This window comes from Pipistrellus kuhlii, unplaced genomic scaffold (assembly GCF_014108245.1).
Source record: "Pipistrellus kuhlii isolate mPipKuh1 unplaced genomic scaffold, mPipKuh1.p scaffold_m20_p_4, whole genome shotgun sequence".
NCBI lineage: Eukaryota > Metazoa > Chordata > Mammalia > Chiroptera > Vespertilionidae > Pipistrellus > Pipistrellus kuhlii.
The window spans coordinates 80,554,802-80,580,737 of record NW_023425540.1 but is presented as its reverse complement, the minus strand read 5'-3'; the positions used below and the strand labels follow the sequence as shown (position 1 = coordinate 80,580,737).

General features: G+C 44.6%; 1 protein-coding gene and 1 non-coding gene across 14 annotated transcripts in view; both read left to right on the top strand.

Annotated features, from left to right (window-relative positions):
* The first annotated feature begins 235 nt into the window (after positions 1–235).
* NDE1 (nudE neurodevelopment protein 1) overlaps positions 236–25,936 on the top strand; it is a 32,939-nt gene continuing 7,238 nt past the window's right edge. For 10 of the 13 annotated variants that reach the window (XM_045571276.1, XM_045571271.1, XM_045571279.1 and 7 more), the window contains exons 1-5: positions 275–419; positions 8,371–8,496; positions 10,633–10,786; positions 17,242–17,390; positions 25,563–25,699. In XM_045571276.1, the coding sequence (XP_045427232.1) occupies positions 8,414–8,496; positions 10,633–10,786; positions 17,242–17,390; positions 25,563–25,699 (523 nt within the window). In that variant the 5' untranslated portion in view covers positions 275–419; positions 8,371–8,413. Of the gene's footprint in view, positions 420–1,026; positions 1,169–1,197; positions 1,218–8,370; positions 8,497–10,632; positions 10,787–17,241; positions 17,391–25,562; positions 25,700–25,936 lie in introns of those variants that run through there. The other 3 variants (XM_036411373.1, XM_036411377.2, XM_036411374.2) reach the window with 3 other exon arrangements.
* On the top strand, positions 4,104–4,210 carry LOC118703968. Its single transcript, XR_004983209.1, has one exon. It is a non-coding gene; the product is annotated as a U6 spliceosomal RNA (small nuclear RNA).

Here is a 25,936-nt window from a genome sequence, read left to right as displayed (position 1 = left end):
CCGAGGCGGGCCAGGTCCCCGCCCGCCCGCCAGCCAGCGCCTCCCCGGCCCCCGCCCGCCCGCCCAGGGCCGCCGCGTGGCCACGCCGCACCCGGACCCTGGGAAAAAAAAGTTTCCAAACGCCGCTGCTCGCTGCTGATTGGCCGCGGCGGACGCGGTCCCGTGGCGCGGCAGCCAATGGGGGCCGCGGGCCGCGAGCGCTAGGGCGGGGGCGGGCCCCCCCCCCCCCCCCCCCCCCCAGGTCCCGGCCGCACCGCCCTCTGCTTCTGCCGCCTCCTCTGCTGCAGCCGCCGCCCGTCCTCGCCGCCTTCGCTCGGGTGAGTGCGGAGCCGCCGCCGCCACCGCCGCCGCCGGGGCTGAGGGCAGCCTGGGGGCCGCCTCCGCCGCCGGGAAACTCTCTGCCCCCGCCCCGCCGCCAGGTGCGCTCCGGGACCCCCCCCCCCCCCTTGGCCGCCGCGGTGCCGAGACCCCGGGGCTCCCCTCGCCTGCGCGTCGCTTCCTAGCCGCCCGGACTCTGGCGGTCCCGGGCACTGGGTTCGAAATTCCCGCTTCCCTGGAACCTCTCTTGCTGCTAACTTTGTGCCTTCCTACTCCCGGGTCCCCGAGCCCCGGGCAACTTTCTTTCTCTTGCTGCCCTCCTTGACTTCGTTGGCCAGCCTTCTGCCCTCCACGTTCCCAGCCCTCGCTGCTCTGCTGCTCTGCTCCCCTGCTCCCTCCCGCCCCGGACTCCCCTCCTGGACCCCCCTAGTCTCTTTTCTCGCCTGTGTTCTGCCCCCTCCTCAATCCCCATCCCCCCCCCCCTTTCCTTCCGCTGCCCCCCATCCTCCCCTACATGTCTCGTAGCTCTCCTTCCTTCTGGCCCACTTCCCCACCCTCTTCCACACTCTTTGCAGGCCTCTTTCCAAAAACCTCCTTCCTCCACCTCCCTCCTCCCCTCCGGGAACGTCTCCTTTCCTCCGCGTTTCTCAGGTCTCTGCTGCAGGACGGTTCAGATTTCCTCTGACAGCACTTTGGGGACGGATTGGATAAAGGATGAAAAAAAAACCCCGCTTCTACAGCTTGAATGCTGCGGCTGGGCTTACCGACCTCTCCGAGGTCATGGGAAACCCCGTCACCCCCGGGGACGCCGCTTTTGGGGAAGCTGCTTTATCTGCTCCCGTCTTCTCAGGTTCTCTGCCTCCCGAGGGGTCTGAACTTCCCTGACTTCTTTGTTCAGGGTTTGTACTAAGCTTGTGTCTTTTCTGCTGGTAGCCCGAGGCCCCTTTTCACTTCTTTCTGGAGAAATGGCCTTTGCAACGTGCGCTGGGCAGATATTGGTTGTTTCCCCGAGCTAGTTTTGTGTGTGTGGTAGAGGATAGGATGGCATTTTAGGACATGGGTAGGGTGCTTTGAAGAGGGATTGAATCCCAGTGACTCCCAGAGACACTTGGTACCTGACACCGCCCAAACACACACACACACACACACACACACACACACACACACACACCGGTATCCAATCCGTTTTGAAACTTCAGTCTTTTTCCTCTTGGTGTATCTTTTATGCATAATTAGATCCAGATGATCTATGTCCTTGAAGTCTCAGGAGCCGCTCTCTGGTTGGTATATTTTATCCCATTTTGGATAAGTGTGTTCTTTTGGCTTTGAACATGCGAACCAGAGAAATTGCACTACCTTTCCCTTAAAGACAGCGTTCTAACATGAGCACACCTGTGTACAGAAAGCTGGTGTCAGCTACTAGTGCTGTGTTTGCATCCAGTACCAATGTAGATGCTTTGTAACCGCCTCTCCCAGCTGTGCCTGAACACTTAGTAGGTGTTTCAGAAATGTTTGAAAAGGGATAGAGGAGGGGGAAAACCACAGTAGGAAAAACTCATTCCCTGGCATTTTGGTTCAATAGAAAAAAATTACCCTGGAACAATAGCTATTCTATTTTTATTTTTATTTTTTTTATTCGGGTTAAAATTTCAAAAGCAAAATATGCTTAATGTGAAAGTCAAGGTATAAAGTATTATGTCAGGTGTAAATTCTCATCTCAGTGCCTGCTTTACCCACATTCTGGTACATCCTTCTAGACCAGTGGTCGGCAAACTCATTAGTCAACAGAGCCAAATATCAACAGTATGACGATTGAAATTTCTTTTGAGAGCCAAATTTTTTTAAACTTAAACTTCTTCCAACGCCTTTTCTTCAAAATAGATTTGCCCAGGCTGTGGTATTTTGTGGAAGAGCCACACTCAAGGGGCCAAAGAGTCGCAGTTTGCCAACCACGATTCTAGACCCTTTTTATAGAAAGAAGGGAGATAGATTTGTAAACAAAAATGGTGTTGTTTCTTAATATGTCATGAACTTTCTCCCATTTTAGTACATATAATTATTTTTAAATAATTTTATTATTATTTTTGTATAGTTTTATTGACTTCAAAAAGGAAGAAAGAGAGAGCTAGAAACATCAATGATGAGAACCATTGGTAAGCTGCCTTCTGCATGCTCCGCTGGGGATCAGCCTGCAACCCAGACATGTGCCCTTGACTGGAATCGAATGCTTCAGGCCGCAGGCTGATGCTTTACCTACTGAGCCAAACCAGTTAGGGCAGTACATATAATTCTTAACAACTTCATAGTTTTCCAATCAGTCCTCTGTTGACAGTTAAGTTTGTCTAGTTCCCACATCAGTGAATTGATGGTGTACAGCCATGAGTATTTGTCCTTGAATGCCTGTTTTTTAGGTAGATCATTATAGACGTGGAAAGCACAAAAACAGAAGCCAGACTTGCTGGCTCTTGACAGATCTTGTCCCAGTGATATCACCTCTGCAAAATGCAAAGCCTGCTTCCTCAGGTAGAAGCTGTGGGAGCACGTGCTGGCATTTAGCAACTTCTTTCTCTCCCTTCCTTTCCCTTCGGCTCTTCCGTTTGTTTTGATTGGGAAGGATTGGGGTTGCGGTGGAGAAGGGCGGTGAGTTAATTCCTGATGGTTTATAGGTGTGTATTGCTTCTGACCAGCATGCGCTGGCTTTCTTCACTCAGAGGGAAGCCAGGAGAGATTGCTTAGTTGTTGTTTTTCTGCTTTTGAAATCAAAGGCATGTGTCTCAAGTGTGTTTTCAGACTTCTCTGATAACTTTAATCATGGAAAACACACACACACACACACCAAAAAAAAAAACCCACAAAAAAACCCAAAAACTTGAAGCACATTTTTGTAGGAGTGATAGTTCTAAGTTATATAAAATAGATACTTTTTGAATCACTTGTCTCCATTTGTTCTTCTGTGCGTGCTGTAGAATATACAGTTGAGGTGCCCATTAGATTTGTCCATGATGGTGGGACACTATGACATGCTGGTGTATTGAAAACACAAGATAGACTAAATGCCGGTAGCACAGATGAAATAGAGGCATGAATGAAGTATCGGTTTTTAAGATTGTGGGTACAAGGTGTGTATATCATTACCAAGAGTTAACACCTGCCTGTCACGGGGCCTTTTAAAAGACTGCGTGGGCCAAATGAAATGAGTGATTTTGATCTCTAATCAGTCTGTTTGCAATCCCAAGGAGACCTTGAACTTGAATTTAAAGACAACTCCTCAACCCCACTGTCTGTTTTACAATGTTTCTGCTCCAGCTTTAAAAAAACCAAGTGATTGTCTTGCTTACTCTTTTTTTTTTTTAATATATATTTTATTGATTTTGTACAGAGAGGAAGGGAGAGAGAGAGCTAGAAACATCGATGAGAAAAGAGTCATCGATCAGCTGCCTCTTGCACACCCCCTACTGGGGATATGCCTGCAACCAAGGTACATGCCCTTGACCGGAATCAAACCCGGGTCCCTTCAGTCCCCAAGCCGACGCTCTGTTGAGCTAAACCGGTTTCAGCGTGTCTTGCTTACTCTTAACAGCTGAATGGCCTTAAAGTGACAAAATTGTTTATAAATGCCCAGCACACAGCAGATAGAAGGTGATGTTAAAATTCAGTAGATAATGCTGGAAGAAGGGAACCTTTGCAAGTCATCTTACCTGCTTTCTGTGGCAGAGAATAACAGAACTTTGAGACATTTTCACATGGCAAAGGAAACAAACATTTTTTTAAAGATTGCTGTTTCAGTGCTTGTCTCCACAGCATATATACTAAAATTGGAAAGATACAGAGAAGTTTATCATGGACCCTGTGCAAAAAGGACACACAAATTTGTGAAGCGTTCCATATTAAAAAAAAAAAAAAAAAAAAAAAAAGATTGCTGTTTTAAAACAAAGCCGTTACTTCTTCCCTCTTACCTGTAATATATTTTTTCTCTTCCGTTAGGATTGTTTTTGAAGTGCAGAGGTTTTTGGTTGAAATGCAGGCGGTGGTTTTTACCTTTAGTTGAAGGAATCAGAGATTTAGAGAAGGGAGTGCAAGCTGTGACTTGCTCAGGTCTCTGCTTAGTTTCTCCCCAGTACCTGAAGTCCAAAACCAGATCCTTCCCATCAGCATGGCTGCATTTAGAGCCCCTCCCACAATGGAAGTGCCTCCTGAAACATCACAAATTAGTTTCTTCCTTCGGGATTAAGTTTTGAACCTCACTGGCTGTGATAACAGTATTTTAAGGAGCCCTTTTCTAAGCCTCGTCTGTCATAAGCGTGTAGGATGAGGTTATTAAATTCCAGTAACTATATCAGAAACTCCTTATCATGTAAACCGGAGGAGGGGGTAGTTTCAAACATGGCATCCTGTCCTCCAACACCTTCCCATCAAGGAGGTGCCACCCAGGTGCTGAGGGAGAGGGTTTCCCCATCCTGATAAGCATCTTAAGGATTTACAGATAAAAATTATAAAGTAGTCTTCAGAGGGTCTCTTGCTTCTTGCCTTTTCTTAACCTCATATCTCCATCAGCTAGTGGCCAATCTCTTTCTTCCCCTATATATGTTCATTCCATAAGCATTTATTGAATGCGTGTCAATGTTGGGGATAAAAAAAGATGGAGAAATCCTAATGTTCAACAACTGACATTCCAGTGAGGGATGATAAACAAAAACAAAGCTCATAAAGTGATAACACAAAGTTGGGTTAGTATGATACTGAAGGGCTGGAATGGATATTTGGTCATATTAACGTAATGTCATCTCTGTGGGGAAGACATTTTAGCTGAGATCTGAATGGCAAGAAGGAAACCTGCTGAGAAATCTGAAGGAAAAGCATTCCAGGCAAAGAGAACAAGTGCAAAGGCCCTGAGGTAGGGCCAGCTTGTTGTGTTAAAGCAACAGAAAGAAGGCAGTGTGGCTGGTGCATAAGCAAGAGGGGTAGGCAGGTGGGAAACGCTTAGAGAAATAGTCAGGGACTAAATATAAATATGGTGAACTTTGGACATGATCTTTTTTGCAAACAACAGGAAAAGTCAGTATACATTCATTGTCCCTAGTTCCTTACATTGTCACCCTACTTTACACAGACTTCCTTCCATGCATTTGTCCTTAAAAAGATCACTAATGGCCACACAGTGCTCAGTTACAGTTGCATGGGCTCTGTGCTCTGGACACTATAGACATTGGTTTGGTGACTGCCTATTAGCTGTGTTCTGGGCTCGTTGGAGCTTATGGGTTGAGCAGGAAGCACCATACCTAGGTTCACCCTTTCTGGTGCCATGCTAATTACTGTTATTTACCCTCTAGGACTAGGTACTCAATTCTTTTTACTTTCAGCAAATAAGACCTATCACTTTTTTTATATATTAAGTAGCATTCTCTTGTGACAGAAACCCAACCCTATCTGGTACAGCTAAGAAAGGGAGTTGGTTATCTCTCATAACTGTAGATTAGGTACAGCTGGATCCAGTCGCTCAAACAGTGTCATCAGGACCCAATCCCTCTACCTCTTGGTCCTGCTTTCCTATGTTTTGGCTTCATTCCCTGGCTGTCTCCTCTCTTGCAGTAGAAAGATGATCATTGGCCCTGACTGGTTTGGCTCAGTGGCTAGAGCTTTGGCCTGCGGACTGAAAGGTCTCAGGTTCGATTCTGATCAAGGGCATGTACTTTGGTTGCAGGCACATCCCCAGTGAGGGGGGTGCAGGAGGCAGCTGATCGATGTTTCTTTCTCATCGATGTTTCTAACTCTCACTCCCTCTCCTTTCCTCTTTGTAAAAAAACCAATAAAATATATATTACAAAAAAGAAAGAGAGAGAGAGAGAGGGAGGGAGGGAGGGAGGGAGGGAGGGAGGGAGGAAGGAAGGAAGGAAGGAAGGAAGGAAGGAAGGAAGGAAATAAATTAAGATAGATGATCATTGGAACTCTGGGCTTAAACTCCTACCATCTAACAAACCCTAGTGGAAGAGTTAATTTCTTCTCCCCCCTCCCGCCAGCTTTATGGTTATACTAGTAATTGACATTTAAAATTGTGTAAGTTTAAGGTGTACCACATGATGGTTTTATGCATGTCTGTATTGCAAAGTGATTATCACAATAAGATTAGTTAACACTTCCAGAGACTTTGTTTCTTGATAGCTTTGCAAAAGGTGTGGGTCTGGGCACTTGTTGGTTTAGCTTGAGTTAGGCCCATCCTTGTTATTGGCTTAGCTTGGGGTAAGTCCAGCCCTGCACCAATGACTATTCAGCTTGCGTAAGGCTGATCCCTGTCATTGGCTCATCGTTGGGTAGGCCCACCCGTAAGCCAGTTGCTGGTGCTGGAGGCATGAGTAGTCATGTGCCTTCTCCCAGGTGCAGAAGATGATGTCAAGTTCATCAGAACCACATGGAAAGAGTGTAGAGTCAGTTTCTCCAAGGGAATGTTGGGATACTGTTACAGGAAGATGGAAGAAGGAATGCTGGACTAGAAAAAAAATCAACGTATTAACAGCTTTCTACTCCATTTGGCCTCACTGCTTAGCGAGTTTTTAGAGAGGTTGTTTTCAAAAGGGTGTTGGTGGGAGGTCTCATGGCATGCTTTCTCTGAATTAGGGAAGAGGAGAAATTAGGAGGGCTACAAGATGTGCATACAGTTAGTTACTAGCAAGTGTAAAGTTATCAGTTAAGTGCCATGCTCACGTGTAGGTATTATTGTTCAAATTCTGCCAGAGATCCAGCAGTTGGTGATTGTATTCATGCCAGCACTGACATATGTAGCCGAGTTATTTGTACTTTTAGCCCAAAATACAGCTTCTTGGTTATGCCTTGCAAAGTGAGGGGCTGAGTTCATTCTTTTGTCCCCAAGGACACACACTGCCGACTGTGAGCTCCTTTGAAGGAAGGAAGGGACCTCAGAGGCATCTAATTTGGGTTTCCCAGTGACCTTTTGACAAGCTCAGAGCCTTTAATAAATTCAGAAAATAAGCTATTATATCCAGAGGCTCCATCAGCAGGGAGTCTATAAACTGACAACTGTTAATATTATAGAACGTTTCCTAACTTCTGCTCTGGTTATCTCAGAATCCTCAGAGCTGAAGCCACCTCTCCCTCCCCCAACTCCCCTCTCGCTGTGGTCTACTTTGTCTCCTTTTCTACTCACACCCAGTTCTCCAAAACCCCATGGACTTCCTCTTCCTCCCCTCCCACGTGCTCCTCCACCCAGCTTACTTCTCCTCCCTCCTCCATTGTGTTGAAACATTCTTGCTCATATTACCAGTGACCAACATTTTGCTAAGTCTGTTGGATATTTTCCAATCCTTATCTCACCATCTTCTCTGTTGCATCATGGATACTGTGGAGTGTTCCCCCCCCCCCATTCTCCCTCGTTTCTCCTCCCCCCCCATTCCTCCCTCTTCCCCATGACACCATCTACGCCAGAACACTATCTATGCTCTCTGTTTCTCCTCTGTCTCCTCCGATTACTGTTCTTTCCTTGCCCCCCTTTTCAATCATTGGCATTCCTCAGAGTTCCATAAATAGCCCTCCTTAGATTCTCCAGCGGTTCCGTCACAAGAAAAAAGGAAAGAAACCGCTTCAAACTCATAACTCGTAAATTTGTATCGTTAGTCCAGAATTTACCTCCGAGTTTAAGATTCGGTGTTGCATCTCGATGTGTCGTGGGCATGTCACACGAATAGTATCTCAAACTGGGGTCATGGTCCCCTGCCCTAGAGATTTTCCTTCTGATATTCTGCATCTGTGGTGATGGTGGGGGTGGCACCCATTGCCTATTCGAGAACCCCAGGAGGTGTCCTCACCTCCATATTTTTCTTCTTTCCCCTCTTCCCAGTGTGTTAGTCAGCAAATCCTGATGGTTTTATCTGTCCATGGAATGAAACCTGCAGGTGGGCTGTATTTTGTCTGAGTTTAGTTTTAGTGATTTGGCACTGTTTTATCATTTAGTCCATTTTAAAGTTTGGGGACCCCCCCCCCAAACCCTCGTTATAAAGTTCAGCTGTTTAACCAGGGTAATTTTAAAACTTTCTCTCCTAGACACCATGCCACAAGAAGAGTGACTACTTCTTCCATTTTCACAATGGAGGACTCTGGGAAGACATTCGGCTCTGAGGAAGAAGCAGCTAACTACTGGAAAGATCTGGCTATGACCTACAAACAAAGGTCGGTTCTCCAGAGTTCACCCTGCGTTTTCTTCCCATAATGATGGCAGCAGTCATTTTGGGGGGCATATTATCTGATAAGCAATGTGAAGGCTTAACATACATTATCTCAGTTAAATCTCAAAACTACCCCATGAAAAACAAACAAAACATGATCTTCCCATTTTACAAGTGAGGAAACTGATCCTTAATGAAGGCAATAACTTGCCAGGTCGCACAGCCAGTAAGCAGCAGAGATAGAATTTGAACTCCAAAGCCTGCGGTCCAGTAAACTACTACTTCCCATCTTATTTTTCTGGCAGGGTTTTATGAATTCCTCGATGCCATATCTGGTCAGTACTTCATGTCGGGGGAAAGAACTCCCTGAATCTAGCAAAATGGGTTGTTGCAATTTTAAAAACCTGAAACCATTTTTTCTGTGCCCATATCTGGGAGGTGCTTGTGTGTGTGTGTGTGTGTTAACATGCCATTGAGTTGGTTCCAAGTCCTGGCAACTCTGTAAATGAATGATGTCCAGAAGGTCTTGTCTTCAACAGCCCTACTCAGTTCTTGTAGACTCAAGCTTATCGTTTTTATGGAGTCAGTCCATCTCCTGTTTGTCTTCTATTTTTCTCAGCATTATTTTCTTTTCCAAAGAATCCTGTTTCTCATGATGTGTCCAAAGTAGCTTCAGTTTTGTCATTTTTTGCCTCCAGTGATGTTTCAGGCTTAATTTGCTCTAGGACCAATTTGTTTGTCTTTCTGGTGGTCCAGAGTATTTGTAGAGCTCTTCTCCAACGTAGTTCATGAATCAATTTTTTTACAATCAGCCTCCTTCACTGCAGTGTTCACATCTGTCCATAGTAATTGGGAATATGAATGTGTGGATGAACTTAGCCTTGGTCTCTACTGACATTTTTGCTCTGGTGATCTTTCCTAAGTCTTTTGAGTCTCAGTTTTCTCTTGATTTCTTGGCTGCAGTCTCCATTTGAATTGACTAGACTAAGGTAAGCAAAAATCTTGAACAAATTTGATGTCTTCCCTGTCTATGTTAAAAGTTGTATGTTTTCTTCTATAGGCATGGTTTTTTAAAAATATATTTTATTGATTTTTTACAGAGGGGAAGGGAGAGGGATAGAGAGTTAGAAACATCAATGAGAGAATCGTTGATCAGCTGCCTCATGCACACCCCCTACTGAGGCTGTGCCCGCAACCAAGGTACATGCCCTTGACCGGAAACCTGGGACCTTTCAGTCCGAAGACCAATGCTCTATCCACTGAGCCAAACCGGTTTCAGCTATAGGCATGATTTTTATCTTCTTTATGGACACATTATAAGGGTGAGTGTGACAAATGACATTTGTATTATGACCAATTCTCACTTATAAATAAATCTGCAAGGATTCACAATCAAAATTATGTTTACTACATGTTGGGCTCAAAAATATGCCGTATTTTCCGGCGTATAAGACGACCCCCTAATTTTACAGTTAAAACATAGGTTTAGGCTTATATTTGCTGTACTTCCCCCCACTTCTGAGGCAACACCTGTTCTTTTTTTTAATAGACCGCCTCTCTGACTCTGGCCAATCTGAGCAGGCTTTTTTTTCGTTTCAAAAGTCATACGCCAGAAAATACGGTATGTTGAATGAATGAGTGAAGAGTAAATTGGTTAAGAAATGGCTTTGGCCGAAACCAGTTTGGCTCAATGGATAGAACGTCGGCCTGCGGACTGAAAATTCCCATGTTCAATTCTGGTCAAGGGTGTGTACCTTGGTTGTGGGCACATCCCCGGTGGGGGGTGTGCAGGAGGCAGCTGGTCAATGTTTCTCTCTCATCGATGTTTCTAGCTCTCTATCCCTCTCCCCTCCTCTCTGTAAAAAAAAAGAAAAATCAATAAAATATATTTAAAAAAAGAAAAGGAATGGCTTTGGCATCAGGCACGCCTAGATTCAGGTCCAACCTCTGTTTCTGGCTTGTTATGTGGCCTTGAGACAAATCACTCACCTTGTCTGAACCGCATCTTTTCATCTGTAAAATGAAGGAAATGATAGTTTCTGCCTCCAAAGACGGTTGAATAAAGAGCCAACCCATGGATAAGACTTGGCAACATGTAAGTGCTCAGTATATTATCTGACGTCTGGGAATTCTGCTGTAGGGCAGAGAACACACAAGAGGAGCTCCGAGAATTCCAGGAGGGAAGCCGAGAATATGAAGCTGAATTGGAGACGCAGCTACAACAAATTGAAACCAGGAACAGGGACCTCCTGTCAGAAAATAACCGCCTTCGCATGGAGCTAGAAACCATCAAGGTGAGGGGGTGAGAGGAAATGCTTCCAGGGTGGTGAGTGTGACTGGGAAAGTGAGCCCTGCAGAGCAAGGGCCATGGCCCTGGGCTCACTCCCACCTCCAGGCCTGCTGAGTGGATGCGGTGGTTGAACACTTTATGTTCCAGGAGCTCTGTGAGGAGCAAGTACACACATGTCCAGGGCCATTCTTTGATTGTCTATAATAATCTCATAAGTAGACAGTTTTAGAGTATTGAGGTTTGCTAGACTTGCTGATCATCTATCGACACTAATGAAAGAAACATGCAAATTGACTGTCACTCAGCTACTCCCACCATCAATCAGGAGCATGTATGCAAATTAACCCAACAAAGATGGCAGTGGCCACAGAGCTGGTGTGAACAGGAGGCTTGGGTTGCCCTCTGTGGTGGAGGAAGCCAAGCTCTGGCCTGCCTGGCCAGCCCTGGCCTCCTCTGCTCAAGGCTACAAAGTTTCAATTATAGAAGATAAATAAATTCCAGATACTTGCTTTCAGCCAGCTCTGGCCTCCGCTTAAGGAGGTGCTGAAAAGAAAAATAGGAGAGGCTGGGAGCTTGGGTTGCTGGGGGGTGTGGCCAGCCTGCAAACAACCATCAGCCCCTCACCCAGGCTAGCCAGAATTGGAGATTTGAGAATGGGGAGGGACAGAGGGAAGGTCCCAAAGACCTTGGAAGTTGGGCTGACCCCCCCCCTTCCCCTGCATGAATTTCGTGCACTGGGCCTTTAATTAGTGTGTGTGTGTGTGTGTGTGTACGGCTAATATGCAAAGTGCCCCCATGGGAGTTTGACCAGGAGTTCGATTGCTCGCTATGATGTGCACTTACCACCAGGGGGTGGTGCGGATTGAAGGAAGGCCCCAATCAGTCCTGATTGCCCGCCAGGCCTAGGAACCTATCTGTGCACGCATTTCATGTACTGGGCCTCTAGTCGTATTATAAGTTCCAGGGCTGTGCTTTCCAGTATGGTAGCTCCTAGGCACAAGTGGCTATTGACATTTATATTAATTAAAATAAAATCAATGAAAACTTAATCCCTCAGTTACACTAGCTACATTTCAAGTGCTCAGTAGGCACATGTCTCTAGTGGGTCTGATGATTGGACAGAGGGGTTGTACAATGTTTCCATCATCACAGAACGTTCTGTTTGGACAGTGCCCATCTAGATCAGGTTCCCAAAGCTGGGCACTGTTGACCTTGGAAGCAAGATAATTCTCCGTTGTGAGGGCTAAGCTTTGCATTATAGGATGTTTATCAGAATCTGGTCTCCACCCATTAGATGCCAGTAGCACCCCCTTCACCAGGTGTGACGGCCAAAAATATCTCCAGACCTTGCTCAGTGTCTGGAGAAACACTGCTCTGAAGGATAAAGCACATGATCACTAAGGATAACACTGTGCCCTGGAGACTGGTTCTCCGCCCTCACTGCCAGGCAGATCACCTGGCCAGCTTGGTAAACAGCAGACAGGCCTGAACCTACTCCTGCCCTGAGATTCCTGTTCTCAGTAAGTCTGGGTGGGGCCCCGGTATGTCTGCTTATCTCTTACGTATTTTTTCTTAATTAAAGCTCCCCGTGTAAATTTTGATGAGCTGCTATGGGAACGAGCCAAGGTCCTGCAGTGTTAGGTGTGATGGGGGAGACGGGCTACTCGCCCTCTGGAAGCTTCTTGGGGAAGACAAACCTAACACCAGGAAGCACTTAAGGAAACGATGCTTAGTTACCGTGCATGGTATGAGCATGAAACCCTCCTGAGAGAGAAAGATCTGCATGGGTTGGACTGAGGTAGTGTTTGAAGTTGGGGGTGTGTGTGTGGTCAGTAACTTGGTGCCCACGGTTGATAAAGAATTCATCTGGCCCTAGCCGACTTGGCTCAGTGGATAGAGCGTTGGCCTGCAGACTGAAGGGTCCCAGGTTCGATTCCCGCCAGGGGCACATGCCTGGGTTGCGCGGGCTTGATCCCCATTTGGGGGCGTGCAAGAGTCAGCCAATCAATGGTTCTCTCTCATCATTGATGTTTCTATCTCTCCTTCTCCCTTCCTCTCTGAAATCAATAAAGAAATGTATAAATATGAAAATAAAAAAAAAAGGTGCCGAAACCAGTTTGGCTCAGTGGATAGAGCGTCGGTCTGCGGACTGAAAGGTCCCAGGTTCGATTCCGGACAAGGGCATGTACCTGAGTTGCGGGCACATCCCCGGTAGGGGGTGTGCAGGAGGCAGCTGGTCGATGTTTCTCTCTCATCGACTTTTCTAGCTCTCTCTATCTCTCCCTTCCTCTCTGTAAAAAATCAGTAAAATATATTTTAAAAAAAAAAAGTTAATCTGGACCTGCCACATACACATACAAGAGTTAGTGTCAAGTGGACCTTGGGAGTCCTGGCTTTATTGGTACATGGGAAAAAGTGAGACCAAAAAACGGATTGGGTCCCTGTGCTCAGTGGTTAGAGTGCTGGCCTGTGCACCAAAGGGTTTAAAGAGTTAGATTTCTGGTCAAGGGTACATGCCTGGATTGCAAGTTCGATCCCCAGCACTGGTGGAGGCACATTCGGAAGGCAACCAATCAGTGTGTCTCATATCCGTGTTTCTCTCCTCCTTCCTCTCTTCCTGCCTCTTCCCTCCTTTCCCTTTTCCCTATTTTTCTCTCTCCCCCTCTCCTTTCCACTCTCTCTAAAAAAAAAAAATCAATGGAAAAAAAACATCCTTGGTGAGGATTAACAACAATAACAAAATGAAGTGGAGATTTGAGAGATGGGGAGGGACAGAGGGAAGACCCCAAAGACCTTGGAAGCTGAGCAGCGAGTTGAAGCTTTTATAACATAGACCACAGAGCCCAAAGTGGCCATTTGAGATCAGTCTGGCCCATAGATGCTGCTTGTTAGCCTTTAGTGGTTTTTATTCAACATTTTACCCATGAAGGTTTTGAAGCACACAGCAGGTTGAAAAAGTTTTCCAGTAAACACCTGTATATCCACCACCCAAGCTCTACCAGTAACCTTGGCCATACTTTGCATTACATATCCATCCATCAGTCTGTCTTATGTTTTGATGCATTTCAAAATAAATTGCAAACATTTATACTATACACTTCCCTTTAAATACTTGAGCATGTTAACAGTAACGAGTTCAGTGTTTGTTTCCAGTTTATTCTTTTGATGGTAACATTTATATCTTTACCATCAACATTCAAAGTTATGAGGCTATAAAAACCTGGAATTCCGATTTCCTTTGAGCATTGGCAGGTCTATCTACACCAGGCCTGCATTCTTTCACAGCAGCCAAAAGCTGAGTAGTGGTTGCTTAGAGCAAGCATTCTCCAGTTCACCCCAGTCCCCACTGCTGCCCCCACCATCACCTCCGACACTGAGTAATGTGTCACTTTCTTTATTCCTACACCTGGCCCACTTCACTCATTTTATTAACAGCCTGGCCCCTGCAGGCATTAGTATTTGATCCCTGCACCAAGGAAACATAGTCCTTAAACTGAAGGGGATTCTTGGGATGGAAAACTATGGAAGGAGGATCAGTGATATGGCTGATATTTTGGAGGGGGAAGGAGGCCCTCCATGGATGCTGAATAAATACCAAGTTATTACTAAGTAATTAACAGCTTCAAAACTGAGCCCTTGTGCCTGCAGACCACCATTACAAGCACACGACGGGTCCGTGAGATTCGGAGGATAGAGCAGGGGAAGAAATAGAAATACTTCGGAATACAGTGTCACCAGCCCATGTTAGTCACCTAAGAGGAATGTGGTCAACTGAATCAGACTTCTTGACAACTGGCTTATTCATCACGAGTTGAATAAAAAAGCCTGTAAAGGATCACACAGAGCATCTATTGATGCCTCCCTCAGCTGACAGCTCATTATAATTAGCCCCAAATGAAAGCGCAACGTTTCAGCAATAGTTTTTCATGTCCACGAGTTCAAAGGACTCCCTTCGAGTCTCTGTGCTGGCGGAGAAGCTCGTTAACCGCATCCCCTGAGAACCTGAATTTGAATTTAGGTCAATGATCGAGGATCCTGCACCCTCTTGCTTTATCTAGAGGTGCACCCACCCAAAGGGCGGGAGGCCATCAGGGCCACGCCTGAGAATTTGCAGTGCACGGGGTCTGGTCTGCCCCGGCTTGCCTCAGTGGAGACACTTTTCTCTGCTCACGGCCAGGAAACGGAGGATCAGAGGGGACCCAGCAGGCTGAGCCTGTGAAATGCCCTCCCCGTCCTCACCCTGAGAAGAATCTGCTTGTTCTGTGGGCGTTCCCCTTCCCAGTGGCTCTCCACGCTTCCCGGCCTCGGCACCATTACGTCATCCTAGCAACAGCTTTGTGTACTCTGGTGCGTGTAAAGGAAAGAAAGGAGTTTGTCTGTTTTTAGTGATGTGTGTGTGTGTTTCTTGAATTTTCTAAGTAGACCTTGGGCCTTTCCTGTGGGAAGTACTTTCTTTTGTGTGTGGATGAAGGAAAGGTAGTGAGGTTGTTCGGTGAAGAGGGAGGGAGAGTGGGAGAGAAAGAGGGAAAGAAGGGGGAGAGTAACACCTGTACCACCAGGATTGAGATGGTGAGGGCAGTTTGGCATAGTTGTTTTAAGAGCACGGGCCCAGGTGGCCCAGGTTGGATCTTGGCTCCATCATTTGTTACCAGTTGACTTTGGGCTGATTCTATAACTGAGCCTCAGTTCCCACATCTCCGAAATGGCAATATATGAGGCAATGTAATTGGCCTACTGAGCGGCCACAGAGTAAATGATAAATGTTAGCTTCTGTAGTTGGGCAACAATAGGTCATTGAGATCTGGGCTATTCCCTGCCTTGGAAAGCACTAAGCTTCCTCTCATATTTCATTTCAAACCCCCTCCCCCTCTTTGTTCCTTTCCTCCCTCCCTCCTCTGCTTTCCTCCCTCCCTCCCTCCCTCCCTCCCTCCCTCCCTCCCTTCCTTCCTTCTCCCACAGGTCCAGAAGTTTCTTCTAACTCCCCCATGCTGCAGGGGAGGTGTCCTGCATCGCAAGTCAGAACATTTGTCAAACTGAGTACACGATGTCCTGCTCTTATTGTGTGGGGCATGCCACCAAAGTCACCGTGATCCCTGATGTTCTCTTTGTGATCCAGCGATGTCCTGCGACATGGATTCATATTGTCCTCACAGAATAGGCATGGGGAGGTTTATGTGGCTTTCTATGGTTGTGGACACCTTGAGCAAAATGATTACTTTTTAAAAATATATATATATTTTATTGATTTTTCACAGAGAGGAAGGGAGAGAGATAGAGAGTTAGAAACATGGATGAGAGAGTCATCGATCAGCTGCCTCTTGCACACCCCCCTACTGGGGATGTGCCTGCAACCAAGGTACATGTCCTTGACCGGAATCGAACCCGGGACCTTCAATCCTCAGGCCAACACTCTATCCACTGAGCCAAACCAGCTTCTGCTACTTCCTTCCTTCCTTCTTTCTTTCTTTTTTTTTTTTTTTTTTTTTTTTTTTTAATATATTTTTATTGATTTCAGAGAGCAAGGGAGAGGGAGAGGGAGAGAAACATAAATGGCTGCCTCCAGCATATCCCCTACTGGGGATCGAGCCCACAACGTCGGCATGTGCCCTTGACCGCAGTAGAACCCAGTTCACAGGCCGACGCTCTATCCACTGAGCCAAACCAGTTAGGGCTGATTGCTTCTTGATACCCGGAAGCTATTTATAACTACTCATGGTAGTTATTAATCGAATAACTACACTGAGCCAGGTGCTATTTTGCAAGGATCAGGTTTGGGAGGGGGGAAGGTACCAGATGCTCAGGGTCTGGGAGTCAGAAAGCGCTCAGAACATGACAGCCCCCTGTTCCTGCCCTCTTCTGTCACTTGCTTAGCAGTCCACATCTGGGGAAAGGGCCTTGGACTGCAGTGAGGCTTGTCCCTGGCTGTGGGAGAGGAAGTTTGAAGCTTCTTCAGTGAGTGAGATGCAAGGATAGTCCCATGGAGATCCTGCAGTAATGGAGAGAGAAGCCCCCTAAAGAAATCTATAAACACCAGCATAAAATCAAGGTCCTGGCAGGTTGTGGAGATTTGGGGGAATGGATGCTCAGTGGCTAAAAACATGTATCTGCTCTACTGGTGTGGCTCAGTGGTTGCGTGTTAACCTGTGGACCAGGAGGCCACTGTTTGATCTCCGCTCCGGGCATATGCCTTGCCCAGGTTGTGGGCTCCATCCCTGGTGGGGCACATGCAGGAAGTTGGCTGGTTAGTGATTCTCTCTCATCATTAATGTTTCTATCCCTGTCCCTTCCTCTCTCTGAAATCAATAAAAACATTTAAAACACACATGTCTTACTACTAGAGGAGCGCATGCATTCCAGGATTAGCCTTCAGAATTTTAAGGAGGTGACAGGGCAGGGGGAGATGAACAGAGCTTATCAGAAGTCTTCAATCATTCATTCCGTGTCGATTTTGTCATTCAGGAGAAGTTTGAGACGCAGCATTCTGAAGGCTACCGACAGATCTCCGCCTTAGAGGATGACCTAGCCCAGACAAAGGCAATTAAGGATCAGCTGCAGAAATATATCCGAGAGCTGGAGCAAGCAAATGATGACCTGGAGAGAGCGAAACGGTACGTCAGGAAGAAAACAGGTCTTGGAGCCTGTGTCTCTGCTTTTTGCCGCCAGACCCAGGCACTGTGCTGAGCAGAGAGAGTTCAGCAGTGAGTCAAACCAAGCCAGCTTCCTTACGATCTTACAGTCTCATAGGCCAGTGGTCGGCAAACTCATTAGTCACAGAGCCAAATATCAACAGTACAACGTTTGAAATTCCTTTTGAGAGCCGAAAACCGACTTCTGCGCATGGGCCATGCAGTTTCACTTGCACTGTATGTGCGCGCCCACATGTGGTATTTTTGTGGAAGAGCCACACTCAAGGGGCCAAAGAGCCGCATGTGGTTTGCGAGCCGCAGTTTGCCGACCACTGTCATAGGCAAATAATTCCAGTAGTAAGTCCAGGGTGCCACGGGTGCAAGTGACAGGATATCTTAATTTGGCCTCCAGTGAGATAATGTCTGGCAAGCCTTCCCAGAGGAAGTGCCGTGAAGGGGAGGGGAGGAATGGAGGGTGGATAGGCATTTTCCAGGGGAAGAGTGGGAGGCGAGAATGTTTCAGGCAGAAGGACAAGCTTGTGCTAAATAAATAAGGCCCGACCTTAAAAAGGAAAGAAGTTAGTTCAAAGAACAGTATTTCTTAAAATGATAGTCTGCTGTTAACAGGACACTAACAGTGGTAACTAACATTGAATAACTACACTGAGCCAGGTGCTATTTTTGTAAGAAAGCACTTTAGAAAAAATTTAGATGAGAATTACATGCACGCATTTCAAGTGCACAGTTCCAGCAGTTTGGACAAATGCATATGTTCATGTAACCCACATGCTATGAACACATGGACCCCTTTGCATTGTCCCCACAGTTTCTTGCATTATGTTTTGGTGGTTTCTTTAGGGCTCAGATATACATGCTGAACTTTTCAATCTACTTAGTTAATATGTACCACTTCAGGTAAACTGGAACAACCTCGCACCTTATCATTTCATTTACCTTCCTCAAACTTTATGCTGCAATTGTATTAGCTATTGCTACACTTACAGAAGCTAAGGATTCCAAACACACTTGGGATTTTTGCTTTAAAAAGCCACGTGTATTTTAAAGACATTAAAGACAGTAAAAAGATAGCCTTTGTTTATCTCCATACTTACCATTTCTGGTTTATTCCTTCCTGGGTATCTGGGTTTCCCTGTGGTATCATTTCCCTTCAGCTTGGAGAACTTCTCTTAGGATTCTTATTGTGCACGTCTGCTGACGATGAATTCTCCTAGATTGGGTTTATCTGAAAATATCTTTCAATTGCCTTTTTTTTTTTTAATTTAAATTCTTTTAAATGGACTTTTTTTTTTTTTTTTTTTTTTTTTTTTGTGTGTGTGTGTGTGTGTGTGTGGCAGTTTTAGGTATATGGCAGCATTGAGAGAAAAGTATAGAGCGTTTCTGTATATCCCCTGTTCATACATGTACAACCTTCCCAACTATGGATATCCCCCACCATAATTGTACACTAGTTACAATCAGTGAACCTACATTGGCACATCATCAGCCACAGTCCATACTCTACCTTAGGGTTCACTCTTGGTGTACATTCTCTGGGTTTGGACAGATGTATTATGACATACTAGAAGCCCAGTGCATGAAATTTGTGCATGGGGGAGGGGGTGTGTGTGTTCCTCAGCTCAGCCTGTTCCCTCTCACAATCCAGGACTGCTGGCTCCCAACCTCTCACCTGCCTGATTGTCCCTGACCGCTTCTACCTGCCAGCCTGATCGACACCTAACTGTTCCCCTGCTGGCCCACTTGCCTCTAACTGTCCTCCCCTGCTGACCTGGTCATCCCCAACTGCCCTCCCTTGCAGTCCTGGGTCTCCCCCCAACTGTTCTCCCTTTTAGGCCTGCCGCCCCCAACTGCCCTCCCCTACAGACTTGATACCCCCTTCACCCCCAACTGTCTACCCCTGGAGATCTGGTCCCCCACAACTGCCCTCCCCTGCAGGCCTGGTCCCCCCAACTGCCCTCCCTTGCAGGCCGGTCCCCTCCCCAACTGCCCTCCCCTGCCAGCCTGGTCACCCCTAACTGCTCTCCTCTGTTGGCCTGGTTCCCCCCACTGTCCTCCCCTGTAGGCCTGATCACCCACAACTGCCTTCCGCTGCTGGCAATCTTGTGGCGGCCATCTTTGACCACATGGGGGCAGCCATCTTGTGTGTTGGAGTGATGGTCAATTTGCATATAACATCTTTATCACATAAGACTAGAGGCCTGCCAAGACTGGTTTGGCTCAATGGATAGAGCGTTGGCTTGGGGACTGAAGGGTCCCGGGTTTGATTCCGGTCAAGGGCATGTACCTTGGTTGCGGGCATATCCCCAGTAGGGGGTGTGCAAGAGGCAGCTGATCGATGACTCTCTCTCATCGATGTTTCTGTCTCTCTATCTCTCTCCCTTCCTCTCTGTACAAAATCAATAAAATATATTAAAAAAAAAAAAAAAAAGACTAGAGGCCTGATGCACAAAGATCTGTGCAAGAATGGGTCTTCCTTCCCCTGGCTGCTGGCACTGCCTTTGCTCTGGCCTGGAATCACCTTTCTGCCTTTCCACACTGCCCAGAGGTCCCAAGCAGCTGGGTGGTACAGAATGCCTGCATCTCGCCCTGCCCCCTGGCTGCTTGGTGCCTGTGTTTGCAAATTAACCCACCATCTTTGTTGGGTTAATTTGCATACTCCTGATTGGCTGGTGGGCATCACGAAGGTATGGTCAGTTAGCATGTTTTTCTTTTATTAGTGTAGATAGGCTGTCCATCATTGTGGTATTGTACAGAGTAGGCTCACTGCCCTGAAAATCCACTGTGCTGTTTGTTCATCCCTCCTTCCTCCTAACCCCTCTTAACCACTGATCTTCTTACTGTCTCCGTAGTTTTGACTTTTCCAGAATGTGATATGGTTGAAATTAAAGAAGATGTAGCCTTTTTGTATTGGCTTCTTTCATTTAGTACCATGCATTTAAGGTTCTTCCATGCCTTTTCATAGCTAATTTCTCTTCAGCACTAATAATAAGTCCATTGTCTAGATGTGCATCACAGTGTTTTTATCCACTCACAGATTTTCTAATTATAAACATGTAAATTAAGCAGAGGAGTGAGGTTCTCAGTAACTAGAGGAAGGATACATCTTTAGTTCAAGTACACATCATTCATATTAGTCTTCATGGCTAGTCCTGCATGGCTTTGGTCCAGGTCTCTTTGCCCATTATATGAGTTCATGAATACATATATGTGTGTGTGTGTGTATGTGTGTGTGTGTGTGTGTGTGTGTGTGTGTATTTATTTATTTATTTATTCATTCATTCATTCATTCATTTATTTATTGCTTGGATGAGGATTCATCCAACAAAAAATTCCAGCCCTACCTTGTTTGACTCAGTGATAAAGTGTTGGGCTTCGGACTGATGTGTCCACCATTCAATTCTGTTCAAGGGCACGTGCCCAGGTTGTGGGCTCGATGCTTGCAGGAGGCAGCCAATCAATGATTCTCTCTCACCATTGATGTTTTTCTCTCTCTCCCTTTCTCTCTGAAATTAATAAAAAATATTTTTAAAAAATATTCTATCTGATAGCAGTTCCATAGGACATGTTGTGAAAGAACATAATTATACTTCAGGGAGGGTACCAGTCCTAAAATGTTATGCCATGGTTGTGCAAACCCTAATTGTCTCTCTGTTATCTACTAATTAAACACATAAAAAGAAAATGCTTTGAAGTATATGCAAAAATGAAGCATTCCTAACTAATTAATCATATTATCAAGATCATTTTTGGTTTATTGAGCACTAAAGGAAACTCCTATCTGGCATATATCAATTCACTTTAATGACTGAAGGTGAACAGATTAGATGATTCAAGCCTTAAAATAGATTTTAATGCTTAATGTTCTTTCACATTTTCTTTTGTTTTGGATCAACAATGACATGTTCATTCAGAAAGTGAATCTGTAAACAAGGGTATAGATGCCGGGAGGGAGAAGAATTGGAGCCAGTAATGCAATCTAACACAGATTATAAATTCATGTGATTCTAACATAACATAAAAAGGAGTAGTTTTTTTTTTTTAATGCAAATTCAACCAAATAGAAATTTGTGTTATTCCCCTCTTTTTTCACAAAAGCATTCTGTACACATTGTTGTACATCTTGCTTTTTCACATAACATAGACCTGGAGATCTTCTGTATTTGTACACAGTGTATTCTTTCTTCTTTTTTCCCCCCCAGGTACATAATACTCTATTGTATGGTTGGCATTGTATGTATAATACATAATAACTTACCTAGTCCCCTGGGATGGGTATCTGCTTCATTTTCATTCTTCTGCATAGGTAAGCATTGCTGTAATCAGTGGTAGCATTCCTTGCACATATCTGCAGAATAAGTTCCAGAAGTGAATTTCTGGGTCAAATATATGCATATGTGATTTTTTAAAAAATATATATATTTTATTGATTTTTTTACAGAGAGGAAGGGAGAGGGATAGAGAGTTAGAAATATCGATGGGAGAGAATCACCAATCAGCTGCCTCTGGCACACCCCTCACTTGGGATGTGCCCGCAACCAAGGTACATGCCCTTGACCGGAATTGAACGTAGGACCTTTCAGTCCACAGGCCAATGCTCTATCCACTGAGCCAAACCGTTTTCGGCTGCATATGTGATTTTTAAAAATTTTGTCTTTATTTTATTTATTTATTTTTTAAAATATATTTTATTGATTTTTTTACAGAGAGGAAGGGAGAGAGAGAGAGAACTAGAAATGTCGATGATAGAGATACATCGACCAGCTGCCAGGGATATGCCCGCAACCAAGGTACATGCTCTTGACCGGAATCAAACCCGGGACCTTTCAGTCTGCAGACTGACTCTCTACCACTGAATCAAACTGGTTTCGGCAAAATTTGTCTTTATTGTTGAAAGTATTACAATGTCCCCATTGACCCGCTCCACCTGGCTCCTGATCCCCACCCCCTGCATATGTGATTTTGATAGTTATTGCCCAGTTCTCTGTATAGTTATACCACAGTATCTAAGTCCCCATTTTTCAAATAGCTTTACTAACAGAAGGTTTTCAAACTTTGGATTTCTGCCAGCATGATGGGTTTCTGAAGTGAGTGACCTTGAGCTCCTTTTCTTTAAGAATAGTTTCATTTCTTTTTCTGTGAACTGTTTATCTTTGCCTGTTTTTAAATTGGTTGTTGGTTGTTGTTGTTTTCATCAATTTCTAGGAGATCTTTCTATATTTGTTTGTGATATGAATTGAAAATATTTGGAGTTTGTCTTTTGTCTTCCAGATTTATCTATTGTATGTTACTATAAAAAATTATTTGATTTCTATGTAATCAAATTTATTAGTCAGTCATAGTTAGAAGGGCCTTTTGCATTCCAAGGTTATAGAGCAATTAGCCTCTGTTTTCTTCTTGTATTTTTGTTTTCTCTTTCTTTTCATTAAAAAAAATATTTTTATTCATTTCAGAGAGAGGAAGGGAGAGGGAGAGAGAGAGAGACATCAGTGATGAGAGGGAATCATTGATCAGCTGCCTCCTGTATTGCCCCATACTGGAGATTGGGCCTGCAAGTCTGGCATGTGCCCTGACCAGGTCAGTGCTCAACCACTGAGCATACCAGCCAGGCTATTTTTCATTTTTAATTACATACGCTATTAGATTAGTTTCAGATGTACTTAGTATACCAGAAAGATCTTCAAAGATTAAAATTGATATAATCTCATTTTACTCTTCTATGGGTTGTTATTACATAGACTTTTAAATTTTTTTATTTTTGTGTTAAGAGACCATAAAATCAAATTTACCATCTTAACTGTTTTTTAAAAAGAGAGAGTCCAGAAGTGTGAACTATATTACCATTATTGTGCAACAGATCTCCAGAACTTTCTCGTCTTGCAGCATTGGAACTCTAAACCTACCGACATTAATGCCCCCTTTACCCTCCAGCCCTTCGTGATTACCTTTCTACTTTGTTTCTATGATTTTTAACCACCTTAAATATTCCACGTGAATGTATTTGACCTTTTGTGACTGTGTTGGTCCTTGAGGTTCAATCTATATTGTGGCATGTGACAGGATTTCTTCCCTTTTTAAGGCTGCATAATATTCCATTGCATATATTATCACACTTTTTTTTTAATGTATTGTCTTGATTTGCTTCTAACTCCTGGCTGTTGTGAATAATGCTGGTATGAACATGAATATTTCTTTTGAGAGCCTGCTTTCAATTCTTTTGGATGTATACCCAGAAGTATGATGGCTGAATCATGCAGTCATTCTATTTTTTATTTTTTAAGGAACCTCCATACTATTTTCTATAATGACTGCTCTTACATTCTAATGAACAGTGAACAAAAGTCCCAATTTTTTGGTATCCTCACCAACACTTTATTTTTTGTGTTTTTTTGTTTTGTTTTTTGCAGTGGCCATTCTGATGGTAATGAAATAATTCGTAAATGTTAAAAGCATTTATTGGCCCAAAAAGGGACTTGTTCTCAGTTACCTAACAGATGTGTCTTTTAATACACATATTTACTAAAGCTGTATTTTCCTATTTCAAATTCTCAGTAACTCTACATGAGATTAACTGTTTTCACCGTCCGTATGCATTGCAGCATTTTACTCTTATAATAATAAATATGCTTTTATATAGAATTTCAATGTCTAAGGCACAAAAAGTTATTTTCACTCAGGTTGCAACTGGGATGCTTACCTTTAGTTGAAAGTATATACTCACATAGTAATAATACATCTAGGTGCTGTGCTAATAAGTCAGTATTACCAACACTGATTATGTACAGTCCCATGATCATTAACCCACACAGGTTCAAAGATGCCAGAAACATCTCTGAAGTTGGTTTTCAATTCTCTGGCATTCCAGGAGCCAATAGTAGATTTTGACCAAACACTGAGTTTAAATTTCTGATCCAGGTGGAATTTATATTGGGGGTACAGTATGAGGTATATAGATTCAACATTAGTTTTTTCCAGGTGGCTATCCAATAGACCTCAAATCTAGAACTGAACTACCCATATTTCATCCGTGATTATTATACCATCTTCATCATAAATTCTTGTGTGTATTTTATCTTTTTTGTTGTCTGCCTTAGCGTCATTTTAACTGATTCTAGAGTTGTACTCCTAAATATTGTCCCTTTAGGCCCTTTTGCTAACTTTATCTTATTTACCTTTGAGGGGAGGTGCTAATATGACTCAATCTGGAAACAGTAGGATATGTTAAATAAATCAGTGAGTCAATCCCACTTTGCTGTTGAAGGCCCAGAGACATGGGGTTATCCAAGGACACTTAGCTAGTCTTTTGTGGGAGAGACAGGTGTTAACTCCTGGGGTCCACTCCTAACAGATGCTTCTCATCACCATGAGATATAGTGAATAGAATGTCAAAGGTCTACTGGAGACAAACATGGGGTCAGTAATAAAAATTGCTGACATTTATTAAGCACTTCCGCTATGTGTGAAACATCTGTTGCACGCTTCCTGTATTACTCTACTTGTCCCTACCCCAAACCCCTGTGGAGGCACTGTCCCCACTTTGCATATGAGGAAACTGAGCAAGTTGCCTTAGAAAAGGTAACTTTCTTTACCCAGCACTTCTCAGTGCCTGTCACACAGCGTTCCATTGGAATGTGTCTACACTGTCCACAAGAAGTGGTTGTCAGAGCAACCACTGGGGTGGGCATTTTGAACTTTAAATGTTTTGTGGTACCTGAGAAATTAAAGATAGTTTCTTTTATCTGTTTAAATGCATATAATTACAATACATTGTGAGTGCATTTTATTTGGATATTCTGAGTACTGTGCAGTGATCATCTTCAAGAGAAGATGGACCTGCTGGCCGTCCATCGGTCCTACTGAGGCCTTGGCTCACTGCTGAGTTTTGTATGGATGTTATCTCATTTAATCCTCAGTACAGTTTTGTGCACTTCATGAGCTAAGACAATTCCCATTCTGCAGGTAAAGAGCCAGGTCCCCAAAGATGAAGACCTTGGCTTGCTCAGGTCTGGGGTATCTAGGAAGTACCAGCTCTGGGACTTACGCCCTCATGTATCTAATCCTTTTCGTCTCCCAGTGTGTAGGCACCAGATGAATGTCGCCATTGGCTCTCTCGTTCAACTTTGCTTTTCTCTTCCCCAGGGCCACGATCATGTCTCTGGAAGACTTTGAGCAGCGCTTAAATCAAGCCATTGAGAGAAACGCCTTCTTGGAGAGCGAGCTTGATGAGAAGGAGAATCTCCTAGAATCTGTTCAGCGACTGAAGGATGAAGCCAGAGGTCAGGAGGCCTGGGCTTTGTTCCCTCTGCCCTCACCAGCACTGTCCCCTCTCTCCCTGAGAGCACTGCCTGGTGTCACCTTTGCTGGAAATCTGCGCCCTGCTCGGCACACAGGCTGTCTGGTCCAAGGGTGTGGGACCACACTAAATTCCAGTTAATTGTTTATAACATTTAGTTTAGAATGTGTGGCCAGTAGAAGGGGGATTAAAAAGAAAAGCTTAGCCCTAGCTGGTTTGG